This window comes from Diadema antillarum, unplaced genomic scaffold (genome assembly GCF_040938485.1).
Source record: "Diadema antillarum isolate AM-2024a unplaced genomic scaffold, OU_Dant_1.0 scf00000086, whole genome shotgun sequence".
Taxonomy (NCBI): Eukaryota; Metazoa; Echinodermata; class Echinoidea; order Diadematoida; family Diadematidae; genus Diadema; species Diadema antillarum.
In genome coordinates this window covers 1,479,273-1,504,704 of record NW_027270975.1, presented here as the reverse complement: position 1 = coordinate 1,504,704, position 25,432 = coordinate 1,479,273, and the positions used below count along the sequence as shown (strand labels likewise).

General features: G+C 37.6%; 2 protein-coding genes across 2 annotated transcripts; both read left to right on the top strand.

Annotated features, from left to right (window-relative positions):
- The first annotated feature begins 7,395 nt into the window (after positions 1–7,395).
- On the top strand, positions 7,396–9,623 carry LOC139717960 (uncharacterized). Its single transcript, XM_071629444.1, has 2 exons — positions 7,396–7,714; positions 8,284–9,623. Exons 1-2 carry the CDS (start codon positions 7,554–7,556, stop codon positions 8,921–8,923), a joined length of 801 nt encoding a protein of 266 aa, XP_071485545.1. The 5' UTR covers positions 7,396–7,553; the 3' UTR covers positions 8,924–9,623.
- Positions 9,624–14,719: 5,096 nt separating this feature from the next.
- Positions 14,720–24,765, top strand: LOC139717959 (ferroptosis suppressor protein 1-like). The gene is made up of 7 exons (XM_071629443.1): positions 14,720–14,825; positions 16,763–17,063; positions 19,497–19,732; positions 20,597–20,798; positions 21,512–21,664; positions 22,060–22,260; positions 23,230–24,765. Exons 2-7 carry the CDS (start codon positions 16,880–16,882, stop codon positions 23,385–23,387), a joined length of 1,134 nt encoding a protein of 377 aa, XP_071485544.1. The 5' UTR covers positions 14,720–14,825; positions 16,763–16,879; the 3' UTR covers positions 23,388–24,765.
- Positions 24,766–25,432: the final 667 nt, after the last annotated feature.

Sequence of the window (25,432 nt, the reverse complement as noted above, 5' to 3'; positions counted from 1 at the left end):
ACTGTATTTCACAAAACGAACATAATATTGATAATATACAATGTTGGTGATAATTACATGACCTATAAATACAATAATCAGTATCAGATAATAAGAGATCATCACCTTAACACCTCCCCACATAGTTCTTTGAGCTGTACTGATGCACAGAAGATTCAAACATCAATTATCATTATTACCGTCAGTATATACGATTGTCACCATGGCTACATTATTGATTATTTATTTTTTCATTTATAATAGTACAATACAGTTTTTTTTTAAAAATAATAATAATACTCTCCGGTACGAGAAAGTGATGAGCCTTTAGCACATCTGAGTATCCCTCATTAACGGTTCTGTGTGTTTGCTCGTGTGACTTGATGTATGATATACCAGAAGTATATCTCCATGGTATGTGTGTGTGTGTGTGTGTGTGTGTGTGTGTGTGTGTGTGTGTGTGTGTGTGTGTTTCAATGTCCATTTAAGCAATTGTTAATGGGAATACATGATGCATGCTGAGGATGAGATGTGATTTTTTTTTTTTTTGGCTGTCTTGATTTTGGTATCTGCGAGGTTATTGTCACATCGTTGTTGGTTTTTTTCCTCTTTATTGCTTCTATAATTTGCACATCACTTCCACAGGATGTGTATGAGAAAAAAGTGGCAATCTGCACGTCAATCAGAGTTATTCAAGTGTGAATAAAACCTAAAACCTGAGGGCTGAAGACATAAGGTTCGGGTGAGGGGGGGGGTGCGTGTTAGCGCATGTGGGTGGGGGTGTGTGCGTGTGCGTGTTCGTGTGTTCTCGCAAACGACCTCGATTTTTTTTTCTTTCGAGAAACAAGTATATAGGCCTAATGGAATATGCCCAGTTGCCTTGAGCAAACTATCATGTCCCCCATTTTGCGGGCATTTTGCAAGAATAGTGTGTCGGGTAAAAGCAAAAAACAAAAACGGATTTCGTTTCTTTGGTAAAAAAAAGAGTCATAGTGTAAGATTGACATCATTTTGCACAATGTTGTGTATACTGCATTTTGTCTTTGTGTAATGTAAGATTGACATTATTTTGCACAATGTTTGTGTATATTTTATTATGCAGTTTGTCTTTGTATAATGTTTTGTTTTTGTTTCTGTGAACGTGAATTTTGTGATATGAAATTGAATGAAATTGCGAATAAAGAATCAATAAAAGAAAAAAAAATCTATACTAGCTAACTCCTGGGGGGCATTTCATGAAGCGTTTTGGTCGGATATTTTTCTGACAAACTGTTACAAGCTACTGAAATCCTTGCATCTGATTGGCTGAGAGCAACTTTGTCCGACAACTTTGTCCGACAAAATGCTTCATAAAATGCCCCCTGAAATGAAAATTTAATATTAACATAGTTGGCTGTCAATGAATGGAGACCCAAATGAACAAAATGGAAGAAGTTTCAAAAAATCGGTCCTGAACTCTAAAAGTACCGTAATGGAACTTATGCAAATTAAAGGAGGTAGAAGATGGCATCACCTCATCTATGCTATACCTCTTCACAGTATAAGTTATAGCATTGGCCTGAAATTATTGTATGAAAACTTCAAATTCCACAACTCTCTTATTTTCTGTCAACTTTGATGATATCTTATACTGAGTATTCTATTCGTCTGATGTACACAGACTATCACCTCAGCATGACAATGGTATAGGGAGAAGTATAAACTTTAATGTTTGCCCCTCATCGGCAAGTTATCACTAGGATTTATCCGTACACATTTTACTGTATATTTCAATGGAACAGAATGCGCAATGGATCGTATCCGATTTGATAAATAACTAATGAAAAAAGTAATAAAAATATCTCCTCTTAATATCACAATGAATTAAGACCAAAGAGATTGAATTTACTCGTAACATACAATCTTATGATGAAAACACATACATTTTTTTTTTACTTGACAGAAAGTATGGTTTATAAAACTTCAGTAGGATTAGCATTTATGTTCTTTCCATGATAACAATGATAAAGAGGAATAGCTCTATATCTTTTTGGGAAAAAAGCTGATGAGTGTAACTCTAGACCAAAGAGGTTTATGCAACACACTCAGGGGGGTGTTTCATCCAGTGGCGTATCTAGGGAAAACGGCGCCCGGGGCAAGCGCGAAAATTGCGCCCCTAATTTCTGAAAAAGTGTTCAACCCCAACCCCATCCCGGTAGGGACATAAAAAGTCTACATGATATGCCTTTCCAAGAACTTTCCAAGGACTTAAAATATTTTGTATATTACTTAAAATACTTTGTATATTTCCGCGTCATCATCACGTTTTGTTCTGATCTTTTTTGTGTGTGATAAATTTTGGCGAGCGAGTCGAAAATTTTTGTATTTAAGCTTACAAAACATGGAATTCTTGTCTTTTTTTGCTTATTAAATCTTACAATTCTAATCAAGAAAATTAATGGCGACGGCCTTATAGATAACGATTTATACCAACAAACTGAGGACTTGAAAAAATACTCCAAATTAGTACGCACGAGTGAGCCGAAATTTGTATATTTCCGCGCCATCATCACGTTTTGTTCTTATCTCTCTTTTTTTGGAGAAATTTTAGCGAGCGAGCCGAAAATTTCTGTATTTCAGCTTACAAAACATGGAATTCTTGTCATTTTTTGCTTATTAAATCTTACAATTCTAATCAAGATATAGTGACGGCCTTATAGATAACGATTTATACCAACAAACTGAGGACTTGAAAAAATACTCCAAATTAGTACGCACGAGTGAGCCGACATTATATTTCCGCGCCATCATCACGTTTTGTTCTTATCTCTTTTTTTTTTTTTTTTGGAGAAATTTTAGCAAGCGAGCGCAGCGAGCGAGCCGAAAATTTCTGTATTTCAGCTTACAAAACATGGAATTCTTGTCATTTTTTGCTTATTAAATCTTACAATTCTAATCAAGATATAGTGACGGCCTTATAGATAACGATTTATACCAACAAACTGAGGACTTGAAAAAATACTCCAAATTAATACGCACGAGTGAGCCGACATTTGTATATTTCCGTGCCATCATCACGTTTTGCTCTTATCTCTTTCTTTTTTGAGAAATTTTAGCGAGCGAGCCGAAAATTTCTGTATTTCAGCTTACAAAACATGGAATTGTTGTCATTTTTTGCTTACTAAATGTTACAATTCTAATAAAGATATAGTGACGGCCTTATAGATGAGGATGATTTAAATGTAATGAATTTAGATAGATTTTGGCGAGCGAGCGCAACGAGCGAGCCGAAAATTTTTGTATATTTCCGCGTCATCATCACGTTTTGTTCTTATCTTTTTTTGTTTGATAAATTTTGGCGAGCGAGCCGAAATTTTTTGTATTTCAGCTTACAAAACATGGAATTCTTGTCATTTTTTGCTTATTAAATCTTACAATTCTAATCAAGAAAATTAATGGTGACGGCCTTATAGATAACGATCTATACCAACAAACTGAGGACTTGAAAAAAAATATTCTGAATTAGTACGCGCGAGTGAGCCGAAATTTGTATATTTCCGCGTCATCATTATACGTTTGTTCTTATCTTGTTTGATTTGGTTTTTTGCGCCCCCCCCCTGTATGTTCGACACCTTTGGCGCCCTCGTTTGATCCAATGGGCGATCGCTTCAGAACGAAAGAAATAAAATTGCAGCCGCTGCTCCGTGTAACATTTTGCCTTCTAACGATGGCATGTGTGAACACAATATACATTGTCATTTTGTCTGCGTCATCATCACGTTTTGTTCTTATCTTCTTTTTTCTCTTTATATGAATTTTGGCGAGCGAGCGCAACGAGCGAGCCGAAATTTCAGCTTACAAAACATGGAATTCCTGTGTGAACACAATAAACATTGTCATTTTTTGTTTTCATCTTGTTTGATTTGGTTTTCTCCCCCCCCCCCCCCCCCCCCCCCATTCTCCCTCCTTCCCGGTCCGGGCGACTTTTTTCTTCTTCTTCTTCTTCTTCTTCTTCTTTTTTCCCTTCTTTTTTTTTCTTTTTCTTCTTCGTTTTTTTCTTTTTTTTTTCTTTTTTTCGTTTTCGGCGCCCCCAAAGAGTGGCGCCCGGGGCACGTGCCCCCCTTGCCCCCCCCCCCCCCCTAGATACGCCACTGGTTTCATCAATTTAGTCAGCGCTGACAATTTCAGTAAAATCCTTGGTTTTGATTGACTGTGAAGCTCTGGTCACTGACTGTTACTATGGTGATTGTGAGTGACTGACAACTTGTCAGCGCTGACAACTTTCGTGAAACGGTGCCCTGGACGACCAAACTACATGTAATTGCATGGAACGCTATTTTACACGGCGAGTTTATACGGGGCGCTATACTGCAGGTCGAGGTTTAGCACGGGTGGAGCGCACGCTGCGCGTTCACACAGATTGAAACACACAAGCGAAAACGTCGTACGTGCTGCACAATACGCGCGCATTTCACGCACCAATGGGTTCGCATTGTACACAGAACTCTATTGGAGAGTTCTGTGCATACTATTACTGTACTGTACACGAAATTATACATAAATTTTGTACCGTATTGGGGGGGGGGGGGGGGGAGGAAGGAATCAAAACTTGGAGGATATAAATTTACCGCGTGAGGTGGATCATGGAGGGTGTGTTTGAGCTGGGAGGTGGGAAAATCTCTTCTCACCTCCCTGGTTTGAGGAGGGAGAATACCAGTAGCTAGAAGAATTCAACCTCCCTCAAGAAGGAACTTTTGAAAATCTTATAGTAAATATGACTTTCTAATTACTAGTATGGTAAACACATGTTTGAATTGTATAATCTAAACAAATTATTAGGGATTGTAGTAAATGTCAAGCAGGTATATAGTTCGATACAAGGACAATAGGGCCTCTATGCACTGAACACAAAACGGAGGGGCGCGTGGGGGTGGGGAATTGAGCAACTGAATATGTTATTTATTATTTATTTGTTTTTATTCTGGGTGGGGGTGGGGTCCGTTTCATGAAGTCATCACATAAATTCTTTACATAAATCTCAGAATGGCTAAGTTGCTAGTAGGCATTGTAGCTACATGTAGAGAAATAAAGTCCATTTCATGAAGTCTCTCATAAAATGTGTGTCTAATGATCTCATAAGACTTTCATGAAACGACTCCTGATGTGGACTTATTGAATAATCATGCAAATACAGAGTGCCATGCACTGGTAGTAATATTCACATGAAAGCATAATTCCATCACCACGTAGGCTCTATATCTGATAAATAGATGAATAACTATACATGCACAAAACATCCTTTCGGATATTGTGTCTGTGCCTAATTTTTCTTGCCCCCATATTTCCCCCAGTACAATTTCCACATTTTATTCCTCGGTGTGCAACTGACTCTTGTTGGATATTCATTATTGATAATATTATATTACATCATCCATTTTCTTGCATGTATTTGCATATTTAACTGATACACAAACTGATAATACACAGTCAAACATTATTTTGAAAATAATCTGAAAAAAAAAATCAGATTACTCGGAGAATAATGAGCCTTGTGGAAGTACCGAGTCCTCTAATTACATGTCTCACCTACGGCCATATCAAAAACATTTGAACATCAGGCCTAATTCTGTCATTCCGTTATTTCCATGTAGGCCTACTTAAGCACAATAACTGTGCATTAAGATAATTCCACAAAATTTCACTTTTCATGAGTAGTAGGATTCCTTTCTTTCTGAAAAAAGGTAAGGCCTACAGTGTGTCAATTGCTCTTTCATTATGTTAGAAAAGTGAAAATATGTTGAATTTTCATTAAAGGCCCACTCTAGTATTTTTTAAAATATTGTTATCCAGACGTAATGAAGGGCAGACCAAGTCGTATGCCTACTAGTAGTTTCCTAAGATGACGCCACCGAAACTTTAAAGATTCATACCTTTCACTCAATCCTCCTTTAAGCCTATATTTGGGCTTTGGTTTCCTTTAGTGGTTATTGGAAAATTGGCGAAATTGATGGCGAAATTGAATTATGAAGTTTTGATAATGTTTTGATGCCTATGAATACAACGTTTGTTTACAACGTAGGCCTACAGTGTAGTGGCATTGTTTTAGCAGTTTACATGACATGTTTACATCATAAGAATAAGAGGGAGGGTGCTACTGCATCCCCCCCCCCCCACACACACACACGCACACACACACATACACACACATCACACGTCGCCCTACTAGTATATCATGTCCACAGAAGCGTCTTTGATCATGTCTTTACACATTATTGTAGAGAGAGTGCATGCATGCATAGCATGCTAGCAGTGGGTGGGGAAGTTGCAGGGTACGACTTGTATGTCGTGTTTTGGTCTTTGAGGCAGAATACACGTGCAGAACAATCGTGGGATCGTGTTTTTCTTTTCCTCATTTACAGTCAATAGTGATCTACAGCTTTCGTAGGTTCTGTATTGACCAGCAAGCAGCTCGGTTTCTTCAGAGAGGTTGGTACTATGTCGTCCCTCACCAGCGCCAAGCTGTAGCAGTTAGATGTAAAATAGGCCAGGAGGAAAACTGCAATTAATGCGATGATACTGCATGGTCCCATACGTAATATTTTACGCTTGTAGAAATCTAACCCCGGCGTTGCGTAGCTCTGTAACCAGTAAATTTATTCAGTCATGTACTATGTAGTTGTACGTGTTGGGGTCGCTGCTGCGGTTAGTAGAAACGTAGAATTAGATCTCTTTCATTTTCTCGCTGAAGTGAAAAGATCTGGATAAACATGGATGACACTATATTAGAGTCTAATTCAGTGTAAATTTAAGTATAACTGCATTCTATTCTATAAGCAATTTATATAGCAAAATCTAATAATTTACCGTCCATCTACGAGTTTACTACAGTTTGTCACCATGGTCACGGTTGCACATAGTAAATTTGTATCTTCCAGTTGTGATGGATACTGTCTCTTCAAAAAATTTAGTCATACCTTTTACCCAGCAGAGCATTGTACACGTAATACCCAAAAAAAAGATGTAACGTGTTAGATGTGCCCTCCAATAGTTCTTGAAAATGAATATAACCGTAAGTTTCATACTCGTTGACCTCGAGATCAACCAGTATCAGTTGTTACTTAGGAGACGAAAAACAAGAATGATATCAAGTGACATTTAATGAAGGCTTGCTTAATTGTCATTTGTTTGAAAACCACAAGATAATGGTTGTAACTGGGGATGTTTGAGAAGATTAAAAACTAGAGAAAGTTGAAAAGTTCAAACTTCAAATTGGAGTTTTCAAAAGTCTGTTACTGTAATAGATATTCTCATGTTCTCATGTTCTTTGTTTATCTTGAAAGTGTCAGCTGTGATCCTTTGCTGAATGCACATCACCAGGTACATTTTATTTTCAAGACTTCTACCCTCCAAACTGTGATTTTACAGGTTCACCGGAAACTGTGACAGACTCGATTAAATGCATCTGTGAGATGGACAATGTGATGAAAAAAGACTTTCATCAAGTGAATGCCGCAGTCAGCATCAGATGAAAAGCTGGCCTATCCAAGTAGCAACATAGAAACAGTGTAGCGAGAAAGAGACTTGACAGTGGAGCCATGGCCACAACAGTGAGGAGCTCAAGGAGACTCAAGTCAAGGAAGTCTTTTCAGATGCCATCCAGAGACGATGTGCTCGATCAAATTGAGGCTGACCGCACGCCTCACAAAGGCTTCAGTCAACTTCGACCAAGAAAGCTGATCCATGATCTTGTGAAAGGGTATGTTTGTGAACAATCCAGCATTGGAAATTTTCAAAAGTCAAGAAAACTGAATTTGATTGTCTCTGTTAAATGCATTAGTGATGTCTGTATTACAGTGTACTCTCGTTCTAACAAATGGGGATATAATAAAATTATCTAATCTCATTACAATGAAGTAAAAAGATTTCAATTTCATAACTAACATGTGTTTGGTGAAAGCTGTTTTGACTCTTAATATTCAGCTGGCTTACCATGTTCCAACTCTTTACGATTGTACCTCTGAAATTCACCTGTATAATAGGGTCTTGATGCAGTTTCTGATGTACTGTTAAAGATTTATGAGCAGTCATGACATTAGAGGAGAGAAACACTGTTATTTTGAACCTAAGGCACATCCTTTAGTGGTATCTTGTATCATGTGTCTTCAGAGATTACTAGAGATCCTCTCGAGTTGTTGATAAAGAAAAGGGACATATTTAGAATAGGATAAGATAACAATGGAAAATCAGAGCTCTATAGGAATGTTTACCTTCAAAGCTAACCTGACATGAGCATATTATGTTTGTTTTGATATTTGTTTTAAACAGACGCAATCGATATAACAATTTGGATCCTATCTCCCTGTATGACGACGACGCCATGTCAGACTTTATTGATGATGGCAATGAAGATGACAGCAGGGATGAAGAAGAGAATGATTCCAGCACGTCTGACGATGATGACAGTGGTAATGATGAAACTTCTGAGGATGAAAATTCTGATTCTGATGATGATGACAGTACTTCTGATGAAGTTGAGATAGTTTATAAACTGCACATCAGGTACAGCCAGAGAAAGAGTAAGGTGAGAAGGAAGAAAAGGAGCTTCCAGTTGATTTCAGATGAAGAAAGCGACAAAGACAACAACAACAACAATGATAGCAGCAGCAAGTTGCAAACTTGTCCAAGGAAAAGAGGAGGCAGAAAAAAGATGAAGGAGATTACTCGGCATGATAAATCTTCAGCAGTAAGACAACATGGCGAAGAGAAGCCTGATGTAGAATGGGATGTGGAGGAATTAGGTATCAGTGAAAGTACAAAGTTGAGGCGTCGTAAAAGAAGGGCAACATTGGAGAGCAGTGACGATGACACACCTCAAGAGGATGAAGATGAGGATCAGAAAATTGGAATGAGATGCCGTGGTAAGAAGAGGAGAAGAACAATTTGTAGCAGCGATGAGGATACTTAGTATAGATGAGAGTATCAAGTACTCAACCTGATGCAGCCAGAGGGAAACATATTCACGGCTACCAACGAAGTGGTAATTCAAAGACTTCACAGTAAAATCTTTGTTTTGAGCACATCAGATGGAAGACTGATGATGAAAGTTCACCAAGTGAAGTCCAATGTAGTTCTGTTTGGGATACTAGATTGATATTTGAACAAACAAAGACACAGAGTATGTCCTGTCCTGTAAGGTACCAGTACATGATCTCATGTCATTTAAGGACTCGATAGTTCGGGGAGAGAAGGGTGGCCCGATTGAATTGCTCTCCATGTGCTGCCCACCGCGTACATTAAAAAAAGACGCAACAAGCTCAGGCCTATTGGAATAGAATTTCCCACCAGCGAGTATGTGCATCAAAGCATAGGCTCACCAGTAACATTCAATTCTAGTTGAGATTCTTCAGCTAGGTGTGTACTGACATAGAGGTCAGTGATAAAGCTAACCATAATTTGCTCCAGGAATTCCAAATCTGGCCAGCCTTCACATTGCATGGTATATCCCACACTACTGGGTCTTTTAAAGTTGCTCTTATCAACTGTCATGCAAACATTTATTAATTTTTATCATGCATTATCAGAATTTAAAATTCCTTTACACCTATATGACCACTTATTTTGAAGGCCTAGAACATTGGCACAGTGATATCAATTTTGTGGTAATATGATAACATATAACATAATTTTACACCATTTCTATGATGGCTTTGATAAAATCAGATAGGAAAATGAGTCTGGAGCAATGGCATATTTAAGTACATGTATCACATTTTTCATAAACAGTGATATTGTGAGCAATCAAACGTACGATTACACAAGGTAGTGTTGTAACAGCCTAAGAGTTCCCATAAACAAGCCTTTTTAAAAGGCCCCCATGCTGATAGAACTAATAAGTGTGAAGGGGAGTGTCAAAGCCAAGCATGTTGGCATGAAAGCCTTTTGTTTGATACCTGCAGATCTGATTATTAGACATGAGCTGGTAGAAAACAAACCCATGCACTACTCACAATGAATACAGTAATTCTGCAATTTACTTTGACCAAGAGAATTGTAAGTGTGCCAATCAGCTGTCAATGCAAAATGAACTACAATACATCAGCTTCTTCAGGCAGAGCTCTCCTGGTTGGTTGTGTTTTTCACTACAATTGTACTGAATACCAGGTACAAGAATTAGAAGACCGATTCTTTCGCTTGATACTTGGTAGCCTGGAAGCCTTTATTTACAGCTATCTGAATCAGCTTGGATCTCACGGATGAACATTGTACATAATTACATTAACCATAGTGACACTCATTGGTACATACTGTATTTCTATTGGCGTGCTAAGTGCTGTGATGGTGCAGAAATGTGTTGCACACATTGTGTTGACATACTGATCCCATTATATCTGCTTCATGTAGAATAGATGATTAAATGACAAGATCTTGGATCTCAATGTGTCAACATCCTATAGAACAGTTGCACTTTATGCTAAGATGATAGAATATAATCATATTTGTACAATGGGCACCATGCATCTCCTGCCCCAAAACTCCCAAAGTATGGAATCTCTCACAAAGAAAAATAATCATCTATAAAACCAGAAATGCTTTGAGTAAATACATATGAGTGTGATGAGTGTTGGAGTGTACTTTGTTCATGTCAGATCCAGGGCTCAGAGGTGGGGCCCACTGGAACCTGTACCAAATTTGCGGCGCGTTTTGACATTTTGATCTTCTTTAGAAAATGTATGGTCAAAATTTCTGTATACTTGGTAGGTATTATTGCAAGTGTAGTAGAATTTACTGATGGCAGGACACCAGTCTCTCCTGCTGGAGGCCCCTTAAGTGCAGTTGGGCAGTCAGTCAGTTGCAAATGTTGGGGATGAAATTACTTTTACTTCTTTTGAGTGATTGATCTCGAATATGGCACGCATGTCCGAAATAATATTGAGATGTGCAAGACATAGGTTTTGTCAATGTCAGTGAAAGCATCTCCATGGTAACAACATTTTTAAGTCACATATCAAAGCCTCAAGTAAGCTATTGCAAACGTTCACCGTCCAGTGTCTGGTGTGCATCATGCATAAACTTTCTACATTTTCAACTTCATACTGATAAACCATAAGATGGATTTGCTCCAAACTACCAGGTCGGCATGTAACATCTTAATAGGCACCAAGCCCCTCCCTCATGAGGGTACCCCATGGTACCCAATTCCTCAAAATTAAGGAATCTTTAAAAATCTTCTATTTGTACACTGTTGTATGATGTGATAATCAGTCCACTTCTGTGGCACATATGAGATAAAGCTAAAGTTATGTTAGTGCTATGATTATAATTCATGTCCATTGGTGACGACAGTTTTGAGTTTGTTCATGGCAGATCTAGGGTTACCCCTGTTTGGGTTGGGGGGAGGGGGGCCAAATTCGGGGCCAGTTTTCACATCTTGAACTTCTTTTTGAAAACTCAAGGTAATTTTTTTTACAAACTTGATTGTATATTATCTCTGATGTGATATCATTTCCAAATGGACATCATGCATGTCTTCTGGAGGCACCAAGCAAACGCCCCTCCAAGTTTGCTATGTACTGATGACTGTTTGAGATAATAGCATGCAAGTATGATGCAACAATGTGTGGAAGGTGAACTTGCGATATGTATGCTCGGGAGAGCGCTAGACACACTGCATGGATTTCTTGTGTAAGTCTACACGTTGTACGTCTTGATTCAACCATAAATTATCCACATTGACGGTGTATACACGTATATATTGTATGTATTATTGAGGAGAACCTTTCCCAATGTTTCTGGACGCAACTTTAATACACAGCCATGGTTCAATTTGTAAATGGACAAATTAAAACAGTTGTGGAAAAATGTTGACAAAAATATACATGTACATGATGTACATGCTCAGTGCAGCTTTAGACATGTATAAGTCACATAGTGTATGTTTGGTTATGGATACTATACTTTCAATACACTACATGAGAACTTCATATGAATTACCCTGTAGTACTCCTATAAATCAGTATGTATATGCACATGATATGCATGTGTGTATGTATGTGTGTGTGTGCGCGCGTGTGTGCGTGTGCGTGGTAACACCCTGCATGTTTGAAGAAGTTCATCTAAATTACAGAATTATAATACACTGCACTTTGACAGCATAGGTGTATGTGTAAGCAGGGAGGTGTCAGAGAAGAGGAAACACTTGTATGAAATATTAGAGAGCATATTATTGTAAGACAAATTAAAAGTTTATTTGATGAAAATCGATTTTGAAATGACTGAGCTATCCAAAAACAAAGCAAACGAAAGTGGTCCTAATGAAAAGTGGGTCCCATCTTTTATTGGAACCACTATGTTTTTGGATGTCTCAACCATTTAAAAAAACCGATATTCATCAAATAAACTTTTATTTCCTCTTAGAATCGTATGCTCTTTCATGCTTCACCACAGGTGGTTTTTAATTATCACGCAAGAAGTTAAAACCTGAAGCCAATCTCAACCAAAACTATAATGTCATCCCTTTAAATTGTTAAAATCGAGAACCTCCTCTTTCATCTCCATAATATCTTAACTCTGTGGAAGAGCAGCTTGGAGCAAGGAACATCAAAGCCAGGGGACATGCTATAAGCATCAATTGTCATGCTTTATAGAACCTACAGTGTACTTATATAATGTTGCACAAATTGCGAAGAGATATAAATCCTGTTAACTCCTCGATCCCTGCAACAGTATAAGAGAATGGAATCACTACACTGTCTTAGTCCATACGAACAGGTGTTTAAAGGGATCGTATAGTTTTGGTTAAGGCCTAACCTCGGGTTTCTAACATTTTGGGGTGAGATTATGAGAAACCTTTTATGAAATATGAAAGAACAAGTAATTCAAAAGGGAATTCAACATTTATTATGAAAATTGGTTTTGAAATGGCTAATATACCCAAAACAGAGCAATTCTATAAGTGTGGTACCCAGTTTTTATTACGATCGCTTAGTTTTACTTTTTTTCGGATGTCTCAGCCATTGCAAAACCGATTTTCATCAAATAAACTTTGAATTCTTCTTAGAAAGGTACGCTCTGTACTATTTTACAAACGGTTTCTTGATATCTCGCAAAAAGTTAAAAGACCAATTCTCACCTCTACCAATACTGTACCATCCCTTTTATGCCGCCACTCAAAATTATTTTAATACGTTTTGTATGTGCCAAACTGGATCTGCTTCACAGATAGGAAGACAATGGATTCATGTCTCGTTGCATAATGACCAGCCACTTTTAAGGAAGATCTGTACATGATGGTAATTACGCGTCACTATACAAGATGAGTGAAACATAATCGTAAAGACACTGGATGCGCGATAGAATGTCGGTATTGAGCGGAAAATTATTAAATCGGCTTTCAGAAGGGCTCAGTTTCAAACACTTTCACGACATACAACTCTGAAATGCACTTTTGCACATATAATCCTGGATGAGATTGACTTCTATTCCATATTTTTGATCAGTAGGGAAAACTTCATCCCACGAAACGAATAGACAGGCAAAATATAGCCGATAATATGACTTCAAAATTAATCTTTAAAATTAATCAGAAAGGTGGCGGCCTCATGAACATCCATCATCAAAGGCACAAAGACGCATGGGGAATAATATTCTTTTGTGCATCATTAGCAAATTGACACTTGTTTGAATAATAAAATTAGTTGGAACTCCAGCTCTTGACCTTACCTTTTGTGCAACATTATCTGAAAAATAGAACCACGCATACAATTATGACTGTGTTGATGCATGCATTTAAGGTTCACAGCTTGGGTAAAAACAAGTAGAAAAAGGGCACTGCATAAATTATGTCTGCTTAGACAAAGCTGTACGAAGAGATTTACACACATACTATACAGAGTAAACAAATAGAGGCAGATGTACTGACAAAACAAAATGATATTGTGATAACTATTTACAATGGCTACTCAAAGATTTAAAAATCAATTTGGCTTCCCTTATTATCCACACACACGCACGCACACACACCCACACACACACACACACACACACACACACACACGCATATCTGAAACACACACATACACACACTCTTTGCGACGTGTAGGAGCTACAGGAGCCAGCGGGACGTATAGCGCCATTGTTCACTTTTTGCCTATATTTACCGAGCTTTTGACTGCTTTAACACGTCAGGGCTTTAAACACAATATCGTATATCAGTATATATATATATATATATATATATATATATATATATATATATACATAAACATATGATATACTGTATGTATGTATAATCAGAAAGAGAGAGGCGGAGAGGGAGAGAGAGAGAGACGGGAGTGATTTGTGTTCATCAACAAGAAGATGCATCATACAATCTGTAATTTTCTCAAGGCAGTGTTCAGTTTAATTTTTGAGGAGAGAACACCATCGATAACAACGAACATTATGTTTATATTCAGCAACCCCTCTAAAAAATAAAGACTACCGTGGTGATGTATTTACATAGCCCTCCCAATTCCTGTGGTAATGTGATGTATTTACATAGCCCTCCCAACTTTGTTTGTGTCTGCTACTCTGTGATGGCACAATTATTCAATGCTAACTTGACATTGAAGAGCGATGGTCAGGAGCAGCTCTGCCATTGGTTTTCAGCAAGTCATTATTAGCACACAACTGAATTATTGATACCCGTACAACTCAGTGACTCAGCATATTTCCCTGCAGCTAGATGCAGCATGCGAATCGCTGTTCAAGTTGTGTTACTATAGTAATTGTGTTGGCGGGAATGTCAACGTGACGTTTTCAGACGACTTCTGGTCACCGAAACAGACGACAACTCTCGTTTCTCACAAATCTTTGCCACTTCTCAAAAGGTAAGAGTCTTGTGTTATATAGACAATGCCAATTTTCTAAATACCTATAAGAGAAGATGTTGCATGAAGGTTGTATGACCAAATTGGAGAGGGCAAAAGTGAATCAAAATATCAAAACATAATAGTTCAAATTTAGACCACCCTTGTAGACTTCTTGCAGAAGCTGAAAATGTGTGAACCTACCTAGAGTGCCCAAAGTAATCTTTTAGCTTATGACGATAATGACTTGATATTAATAATCTTACGTACGCCCTATAAATACTCTCGGCTCATGCATCATCCACAGACTCGTGTTTATAAACCAACTATCGGGTTAGCGATGAAATAATGGAGCTTTAGGGCCTGTATACGCCGTATTTTATCATTATCCTTATGCTGACATCGTGTAGTCATTTCAGCGTATTGGGTTCGTATAAAGTTATGACATGCAGGAGAAAGAATTCCACGAGACGTTATGAATCTTAGAAATATTGTAGGCCCTTGTACTATACCGTATTACTGTAGCTGGTGAGTGAGAGTTGCCCGTATTTCTGGTAAAAAGCGACTGTAATAAACTTGTAGTTATAGTGAAGTAGTTTTTCCCACTAATATCGGAACAAAACTTCGATGAATTGCTAATGTATTAACAATGCGCAGAACTATAAAGTAGGTATCCTATACGACTTGTGATTGCTGCATTACTTGTGTTTTAATGTTTTGACAAATTTTTGCAGATGCATTGTCAAGAATGACATTTTGAGAGGCGGTTGATATTTTGAACTCTTCAAAGTTAAATGTACAATATTTAATTTCAAATGCAAAATTGGGTTTTGTATAAAACATACAGACAACTAATAAGATGTTGGTAACTGTCATTTATCTATCATGCTACTTCTGTTGGTTTTGACCAAATTCAAGCCAATTGGCATGATATGTATACTTGTTAAGATGTAACGAGGTCCAGTTGGTTAATCCCCAAAACCTTATATATATATATATATATATAGTTATACTAGATATATTATCATAGTACCAATTGTCGTGCTTGTGTGTGTGTGTGTGTGTGTGTTTGCTTGATTTGTAAATCCTTTTTTTAATACTGTACCTAAATTATGTATATACCAACTATATCTGTAATGACACTATAATGTATCAAGGCGGTGGAAATGTTTACTACTTATTAGGTATCACAAATTAGTTAATACGCCTTATCTCTCACCGTCATTATTATTGACCTTGTTAAGTCATTATACTGTATTTGGTGTATGGATTATGATGAGACTTCATGGATTATAAATGAGAAAGTCGTACTTGTTAGCGTAAATGAGATCTGCCCGCATTCCGCGTGAAAAGAAATCGTATAATGAGTGTAACTTCGACTTGTTAATAAGATTATTAGGACCAAAACATTGCTGAGATGTGAATGTGTCAACAAACTTGTGTCAAACTAGTGATGTAGACACACTATCGAGGGTCGCACTCGACCCGACCACCCGACCCAAATAATATCTCGGAACCAGTGACCGTGTTTACCAACATTTTATCAAAATAAATGCTTGACCTACGGACCTATGAAGGACATTTACTGATAGTTGGAATCGCTGATGCGTTGTGTGTGGAGCTGGATTGTTCGGCGATTCTGGTAAATGACTGTGTCAAGTACTGTATACAAATGATGTCCATTATACTTGTGTCGAGTGAGGAGGCCGATCAATAGTCACCAAAGTTATAACAAATGGAATCGCATTTATAATCTAATCATCTGTACAACGCTGACTTTGTAAATGGACAATATGTTTTTGTGTATAGTCATGCCTACCTTTAGACCTTGGTGTCCCTTTCGACATTCCATCCAAAACAATAAGGCTTTAGTGATTAAAAACTGCGTTTGAAAATAGGAGGACCATTCCAGCTAACGATACAGCTTTGCTAAATTTTGCATGCACTTGTACACTCAGCTCTCAATAACACAGGTAACGCGACTTCGCCGTGACACTTAGATCATAACGTAAATCTGAAGAATATCGTCCATGCGGTAATTCCTTTTGTCTCAACTGAGAAGGGATAGAGGAGAGATGGGTGCGTCGAGCTCGTCGAGTGGCAGCGACCTGCAGAACAAGACGGTGGTGATCGTTGGCAGCAGCTTCGCAGGGAAGAAGGTGGGACTACCTCTTAGGGGAAAATGTAAACTGGTCGTCATCGATACTAGAGAGGCTCTCCACCTCGCTCCAGCCTCACCTAGAGCTCTGGTGGACGAAGGTAAATAGCTGCCGATCATTTGTAACTTGCAACTCATAAAAACAATAGTGCTGACGCCACACAGCGATGCCTTTTTCTCTAGAGATATTACCTATACTACGCCATACACTTGATGCTATCGGTGGTATTCCACATCGATCGTTTGGGATAACGGATTGATCTGATTGAAATACGGAGTCATGCATGATAGGATTGTATAAAAAACAATTATTAACAATTAAACGGTGAGCTAAATAATTCCATGACAAACTCGTTAAAAGACTCAAGACTTTAAAGTAATCTTATTAGATTAAAATGAGGATAGTTGATGAAAAACAGGTGATTATCTTGATATAGAATAAACGTATTACACAAGGTCATTCTGATTCGTACGAAGTGACGATCATTACACTCTCGTTTTTATAGTCTCCTACTATTAATGCCAAATATATTGAACTGTTGAGAAGTTTCAGTGAGAGCAAGTGTAACCAGGGAGGATCCCACTTCCCTGGTATAACCCACGTTGATTATGAATTAATTTTCTCATCACATGAGACAATTGATATGAACGCAGAACACCCACTTTCACTCAATGACACTGTTGACCTTAATTGCTCACAGCATAACGCAATCATTTCCGATATGATATTAGTCGTCTGATGTGCGTATTATGGGGGAAAGAGAAAAGAATGACCAAGCACTTAGATGATTACTTCGACGTGAGCATATACATGGGCTACTTATAGGCGATATCTTTCTTAATACGATTGAATTGCGCTCCCAAATACCTGTCTTCCTTTCTGTGAATGTATCAATATATATGTCTATGCAAAAATTTTTGTATTTCAGCTGACAAAACATGGAATTCTTGTCATTTTTTGCTTATCAAATCGTACAATTCTAATCAAGATAGTGACGGCCTTATAGATAACGATTTATCTATACCAACAAACTGAGTACTTTAAAAAATATTCTAAACCAGAGGGGCATTTCATGAAGCATTTTGTCCGACAACTTGTCGCACAAAATTAGTACTTTCAGCCAATCAGAAGCAAGGATTTCAGTAGCTTTTAACAGTTTGTCAGACGAAATATCTGACAAATTGCTTCATGAAATGCCCCCCCCCCCCCATGTACGCGCGAGTGAGCCGAAATTTGTATATTTCCGCGTCATCATCACGTTTTGTACTTATCTCCTTTTTAATTTTGATAAATTTTGGCGAGTGAGAGCAGCGAGCGAGCCGAAAATTTTTGTATTTCAGCTTACAAAACATGGAACTCTTGTCATTTTTTGCTTATCAAATCTTACAATTCTAATCAAGATACAATGTATAGTGACGGCCTTATAGATAACTATTTTTACCAACAAACTGAAGACTTGAAAAAATACTCTGAATTAGTACGAGCGAGTGAGCAGAAATTTGTATATTTCCGCATCATCATCACGTTTTGTTCTTATCTCCTTTTTATTTTGATAAATTTTGGCGAGCGAGCGCAGCGAGCGAGCCGAAAATTTTTGTATTTCAGCTTACAAAACATGGAACTCTTGTCATTTTTTGCTTATCAAATCTTACAATTCTAATCAAGATACAATGTATAGTGACGGCCTTATAGATAACTATTTTTACCAACAAACTGAAGACTTGAAAAAATACTCTGAATTAGTACGAGCGAGTGAGCAGAAATTTGTATATTTCCGCATCATCATCACGTTTTGTTCTTATCTGCTTTTTATTTTGATAAATTTTGGCGAGCGAGCGCAGCGAGCGAGCCGAAAATTTTTGTATTTCAGCTTACAAAACATGGAACTCTTGTCATTTTTTGCTTATCAAATCTTACAATTCTAATCAAGACACAATGTATAGTGACGGCCTTATAGATAACGATTTTTACCAACAAACTGAGGGCTTGAAGAAATACTCTAAATTAGTACGAGCGAGTGAGCCGAAATTTGTATATTTCCACGTCATCATTACGTTTTGTTCTTATCTTGTTTGATTTTTTTTTTGGCGCCCCCCCCCCTCCCCGTATGTTCGGAACCGTTGGCGCCTTCTTTTGATCCAATTGGCGATCGCTTCAGAACGAAAGAAATTGCAGCCGCTGCTCAGTGAAACATTTTGTCTGCTAAATATAAAATGACATGTGTGAACACAATAGACATTGTCATTTTGTTGGCTTCATCATCAGATTTTGTTCTTACCTTCTTCTTCTATATAAAATTTAGAGAGCGAGCGCAGCGAGCGAGCCGAAAATTGTATTTCAGCTTACATAGAATTCTTGTGTGAACACAATAAACATTGTCATTTTGTCCGAGTCATCGTTATGTTTTGTTGCCACTGTGTCTATGCAATGGGCAATATAGAAACTTCACTGAAACTATAGGTGTTTGAGTAATTATTCATGTCTTATTACTAAAACCGATTTAGTTCATTGTCAACCCATTATCACTCTGCAGGATTTGTGAAGAAAACATTTGTTCCAATCAAAGATATTTTTGGAGAAAGCTTTCGGCGCGGGAAGGTTGCTGCAATCAACCCATCCGAGAAAAACGTTACATTGGCAGACGGAGAGATTATTGCTTACGATTATCTGGTAATAGCAACTGGTAGCAGTGGACCGTACCCTGGAAAAGTCGCAGATGACGTCAGTACGGAAGACGCCGTCCAGATGTACAAGAACACAGTTGCACAGGTGACGATAGGATCTCGAACAAGTTACCAAAACTCCCGAAACATAAATACCAGCGATTAGCTTTTAGAGGTTATATTTTCAGGAATTAAGGAATAAATGTAACGTGGTCTGCGAGCATGATTGCAAATTTTGATGAAAAAAATCAGATGGGAGTGGTGGGGGGGGGGGGGCGAAAATGAGGATTAATGGTGCCCATTGTTGCTGCGAAAATATATACGCAGTTGGAAGGCACAACAGACAACGAGATGCGTGTTTACAATATTGCAAAAGAATTGAATCCTTTTTGTTATCTTTTAATGATTAGCGTGAAGGAAGTAAATTGTAGTTGTATAACTGCTAATGTAATTTCGATGTCAGTTGACATACAATAAATTGGAAGTAGAATATACTGCCTTGGAAAATACTATGTCTGACTGGGAATGCAGTCAAATCAGACATACATTCATATTTTCCTACAACAAAAATCAGAACATCAGACTGTACGAACCAAAAAAAAAAAATATCCATATATAGCATGAAGAAAAAAAAAATCAATCCAGTGCTGCAGCATGTCAGTTGCGCATTTATAGATAAATTTCTGAATACATGTATAACGCGACTGAAGATACAGACGGAAATCTGTTCTCAGTTTTCTATGAATTTTTAGTTTCTCGTGCATGGTTTTAATTCAAGAAGCGAAGGTTATCTTTTATTGTTTCATTTTTCTATCGAGTAATTTTTATTATAAAGTAGCCAAGGTCTTTCAAAATATCAATCGGAGGTTTGGGATTTCTTTGGAGACAAAGAAAATCGTACGATTTCGCATTAGACAACTAAGTCTTCTCAACTGTTTTCTCTTTCTTTTTTTCTTTTTTTGTGCACGAGGTGAAAGAAGCACGAACGGTCACCATCATAGGGGGCGGTGCAGTTGGAGTTGAGATAGCTGGTGAGATTGCCACCGACTTCCCCGACAAGAAAGTCATTCTAGTACATTCACGAAACGAGCTCGTTGAACCACCCGTTCACAGGAAGCTAAAAGAGAAGGTTAAAAGGCAACTTGAGAATCTGAATGTTCAACTCATTCTAGGTAAGTTTTGTTTTGTTTTATTTTGTTTTGTTTTGTTTTTGTGACATATCGCCGAAACCCAATTTGTATTTAAGCGAGTTTAGATCGAAACCTGGTGGCCATACCATGAAAATAATATACTTACAAAAAAGAGGCATAATCCTGGCATCCAAATATACATATATATATTTAATCGCATATGAAGTTTAATTATGTTCTCTATACTTTATACAACTATGACTATCTACAATGTATTTTTATGTTACCTGCATCATGTATCAGTTGTAACTTGCTCTCACTATCAGTAGATAAATTTTGAATATACATGATATGGGCATAATTTTTTTGTCTTTTTATATAGTGATCCACGTTTTACAAGCTCCGCTTTCCAGTCGATCTCTCTTTACCATTTATTGTGTCCATTGCTATATTCACTTTCTGTCACCATTGCAACATATATGTATCGAATCTATGGATTATATTCATTCGTTTATATATTTTTGAAGTAAACTTTTTGTATTCTTTACAATTTGTTAATTATGATTTATCAAATGTGATACTTTGTATTTATATTACAATTTGTTGGATTGAAATGAAGAGAAAAATTGAACTCAGTTGAAGTGATAATATGAATGAAGCTGCGATATTTGCAGTGTTACAATGCTATAGCAAAGACAATGGCGTCATATTGATAGTATAGGCCTAACAATTTGTTTTGTAACCACATGAAACAGGAGAACGGGTCGATGACCTGAGCAGTTATCCGACTGATCGAGTGAGTGGACCAAGAGAAGTCAAGACAGACAAGGGACGAACCATACAGTCTGACTTGGTTTTCGTGTGTGTCGGTGGGAAAATCAATAACCAGGCGTACCAAGAATCCCTCAGTAAGTCACTTTGCTTCCCTTGTTTACTTGCCTTGCTTGCTTAACCTATCTAGAAAACGTATACGGTTGTCAGTGTTCATTCTTCGACTCACTATGAATGATAGCTACCAGTCAAACAATGTTGGTGTGAAGAATTGTCATACCTTAGTTCTACAATTACTGAAGTGCTGAAAGTTAAAACAAGCTTTAAATGGAAATGATTTACGTTGTACACATTTTACGTTTGGGAAGAAGCACAATCCCACCCATTAAAAATTTATTCCATGCATCACGTGTCCAAACAAACAAAAGCGCCACTTCATCTCACGTCTGGTGCACGAATTTTCAAAGGAGAATACGGAAAAAGAGCATATCGCGGTACGCATGAAGACGTATATTTTGTTATCATGTTTTAGAGGAAAGTATGGATCAGTCCGGATATCTGATGGTAGATGCTAACCTGCGGGTCAAAGGTCATGACAACATATTCGCTGTGGGAGACTGCTGTGATGCGGATGTGCAGAAAATGTTATACCGAGCTGAGCGTCAGGCTGAAGCCCTGGTCCAAAACATTCTGCGTCATAGCAGCGGGAGACCAATGAAAGCTTACAAGCAACGTGAGTCTTTTCTTTGTTTCACATTTTCTCATTGATTTTCTCTCCCCTTAACTTAAGTTACTGTAATTTAACATGGATATCATGCCGCCTACGTCAGAATGGTGCTTGAAATACTTGCTGTAACAATGCGGATAGACATCGACTCATTGAATGCTGCAGCATATAGGTCCAGCTGAATATAGAACATTAAAGGAGACCTCCGGATGATTTTCAGATTTTTACATTTGAACAACTATAAATTAGTTATACCAAGGACAGAGTTTCAGAATTTGTGAGAACTGGGATGAAGAATTAGAATAATTTCACAATTTAAAACAACTTGCGATGAACAAGGATGATGACATGGCAGAGTCACCATAAGAATGCATGAGTTGGGGCTCAAGGAAGCAGAACAAAAGAAGAAGGCATGCAAGATTATACACAGGTGAACTCGCAAGCAAGCGGTATTGTAATGGAATTACACTGCTACATTTCTGAAATATGTAAACCTGCTATGTCATCATCCTTGTTCAGTGTAATTTGTTTAAGGTTTTTCAAAGCATTGTTTCTCTGCTCAAGAACCACAATAAATTCCACAAATCTATACATGGAGTTGTCGATTTATGTACTACATGATGTGAAATTATGAAAATCGTCTGGAATGTCCCTTTAATGAAGTTTGCTTCAATGAATGCACAGAAAATAACATTCTGCCCCCCCCCCCCCTCCCCGCCAAAGAGCACACACACACACATGTGCAATCACACCTACACACACAGGAGTGCTCGGCTGTGAAATAAGAGACCAGTCGATGAAGATAACACAAGTTCTGTAAGTTTGTTTGTTTTTCTACCTTCCCCTTTTGGGGAAATGCTGGTCAATGAACAGATGTAGGACCATTTCATAGCCTATCGATGTATAATTCTTGAATTTGTTTTTTATTCCTCTAGTAATACGTTTTGCTGTTTTTTTTTTTTTACATGTGGCCAGCGGCTATGCTTTACGCCGTGTCCCTGGGCAGGAATGGAGGTGCGATCCAAATTGGCAACGTAGTATTTGGGGCGTGGTTTATGAAGAGACTCAAGGGTGCAGATCTCTTCGCAGGGAGAATGTGGGAGGGCTGCGGCCTGCCAGTACCGAGGAACTGACCACTTCACGAACTTTGACGTCTTAATTAATCTCTTTGTCAATACTTTTGCTATCAATAATTGATTGTATTCAAAGTTAAAGATGATTTCCTATGGCAGTTGAATTTTTCTTTTTGATTTTTTGTATTCAACCCATCACGTCAGAATCTCTGTATACAGTACTATTACTACTAGTAGTCAGTACGTATCTGCATGTTCTTACCCGATTACAGCTGTACTTGCTATCCCAGGCATGTAGTCTAAACAGGGTCGTTGTAATTGTCACGTCGTCAGAACTGTTAGGTTTGTTTGTTTGTTTGTTTGTTTGTTTGTTTGTTTTTTGGTCGCTCATAATATACCGATATCTAAAGTTGTAAAGAAATCTTAAATTTTACATTTTGTTGTATATAGAAATCAATATCCAAACGAAAGCAATGATTCAAAAGAAACCAGAGTACATTACAAGGAAAAAAATCCATCCATTTTGGAAGAAAACATTCAGCAGACACCCGGGGGTATATTGTGTTCTTCATAATTTAATTAATTGTTAACTATATAAATGGAACATTTGGTGAGCAGTCTTTATTACATAGGTTGGCATTTTTTAATTCATTTTTTTGGAGGGTGGGTGTGTATGTTTTTGTGGTGCTTATATGCATTACGGATGTGTCCCAAAACAGCAGCATGACAAGACTCAAAGTTTTCACTTGGTGAAGCTATTAGTCAACTACACGCGTTGTACACCCTCCTGATCCATCCATGATCTACAGAACATTCTCGCAGACCTACTTGCAGTTATCACACATCACGACTTAGGTAGTATAAACATTGATACCGGTATTCAAATCAGTACTTAACTTGACAACAACTTTTAGATTTTTCTGGATGCTTGTCACAACGTATATGATTCAATTTTATCTATTATGATTCTGTGATTATATACGAATGAATAGTCCATTGGTGCGCTATAGGGCCTATGATGCCTCGGTCATCATTATTACTTGATCCCTCAATCTTACGCCCTTGCACAACAGACTTTTTCCCGCAAGTTTTACTCGATTTAACTCAAACCATTAAATGATACATAAATTAGTTAGAAACCTTGTAATACAATGTACATGTAAACTCATATAATATCGTATACATACACACGTTCACAAAACAAACACACACACGGGTACTGCATATACACGAATATAGAGGCTATCTCCAGCTGTCTGTAAAGACGCAATTAAAACCCACGACATTTCTTTCCTCTTAATGTAATGGTCAGTTTCCACTTAACTTTCTTTTGGTAACTCTGGTCTACTACAGTGTATATGCTTATGCTCAGACATGTTATTGTATCGTACCATACAGAGGTCGCTATCAAGATCAAACTATATTGCTCAAAACCGTCGACAACAGAAAGCTGTCTGTTTCTTGCCATTCGTGAGTATAGAAATAATTGTCTCAGCATGGTATACGATACATTACATTGAGCAGACACGGATTGTATACTTGTTCGGGGAGAATATATACAGGGTCAGTATAGCGTGCACAATATATATTTAGATTTCTTAGATTTAGATTTAGATTATTCATGTATATGTCACGTGTTACGTGTATTTTACGATGCATCATGTTTTATATCCATGCAAACTATACGCCGTGAATGTCTTATTTAATTCGTTTCAATTCAGCGTCAGAATTTATGGATTAATGCTAGTAGGGGCTACCCGGTAATAGCCCTACATAGATTATGCACAAGGAAGTATAAGTTTACTATTCATAGCATTCGAAATCGTTTGAACACCGTTCATTACACTGTATTACGAACGTCTTTGTTTATAAATGTCATATCATTGAAATTAGATGGAAGACATCACTGATCATAATCATAAAAATCACTTTTTTATAACAAACTAATTAGTCTGGTCTCTGTGCAACCTATAAACAAAGACACGAGAATCTTTGTCACCGACGATTGAGATGTAACCGTTTTGTGTGGGATGCTATATCAGGTAAACATGTATAAAAGAATACATTGTGCACATATTATTTGCAATTGACATTTTACTTTTAAT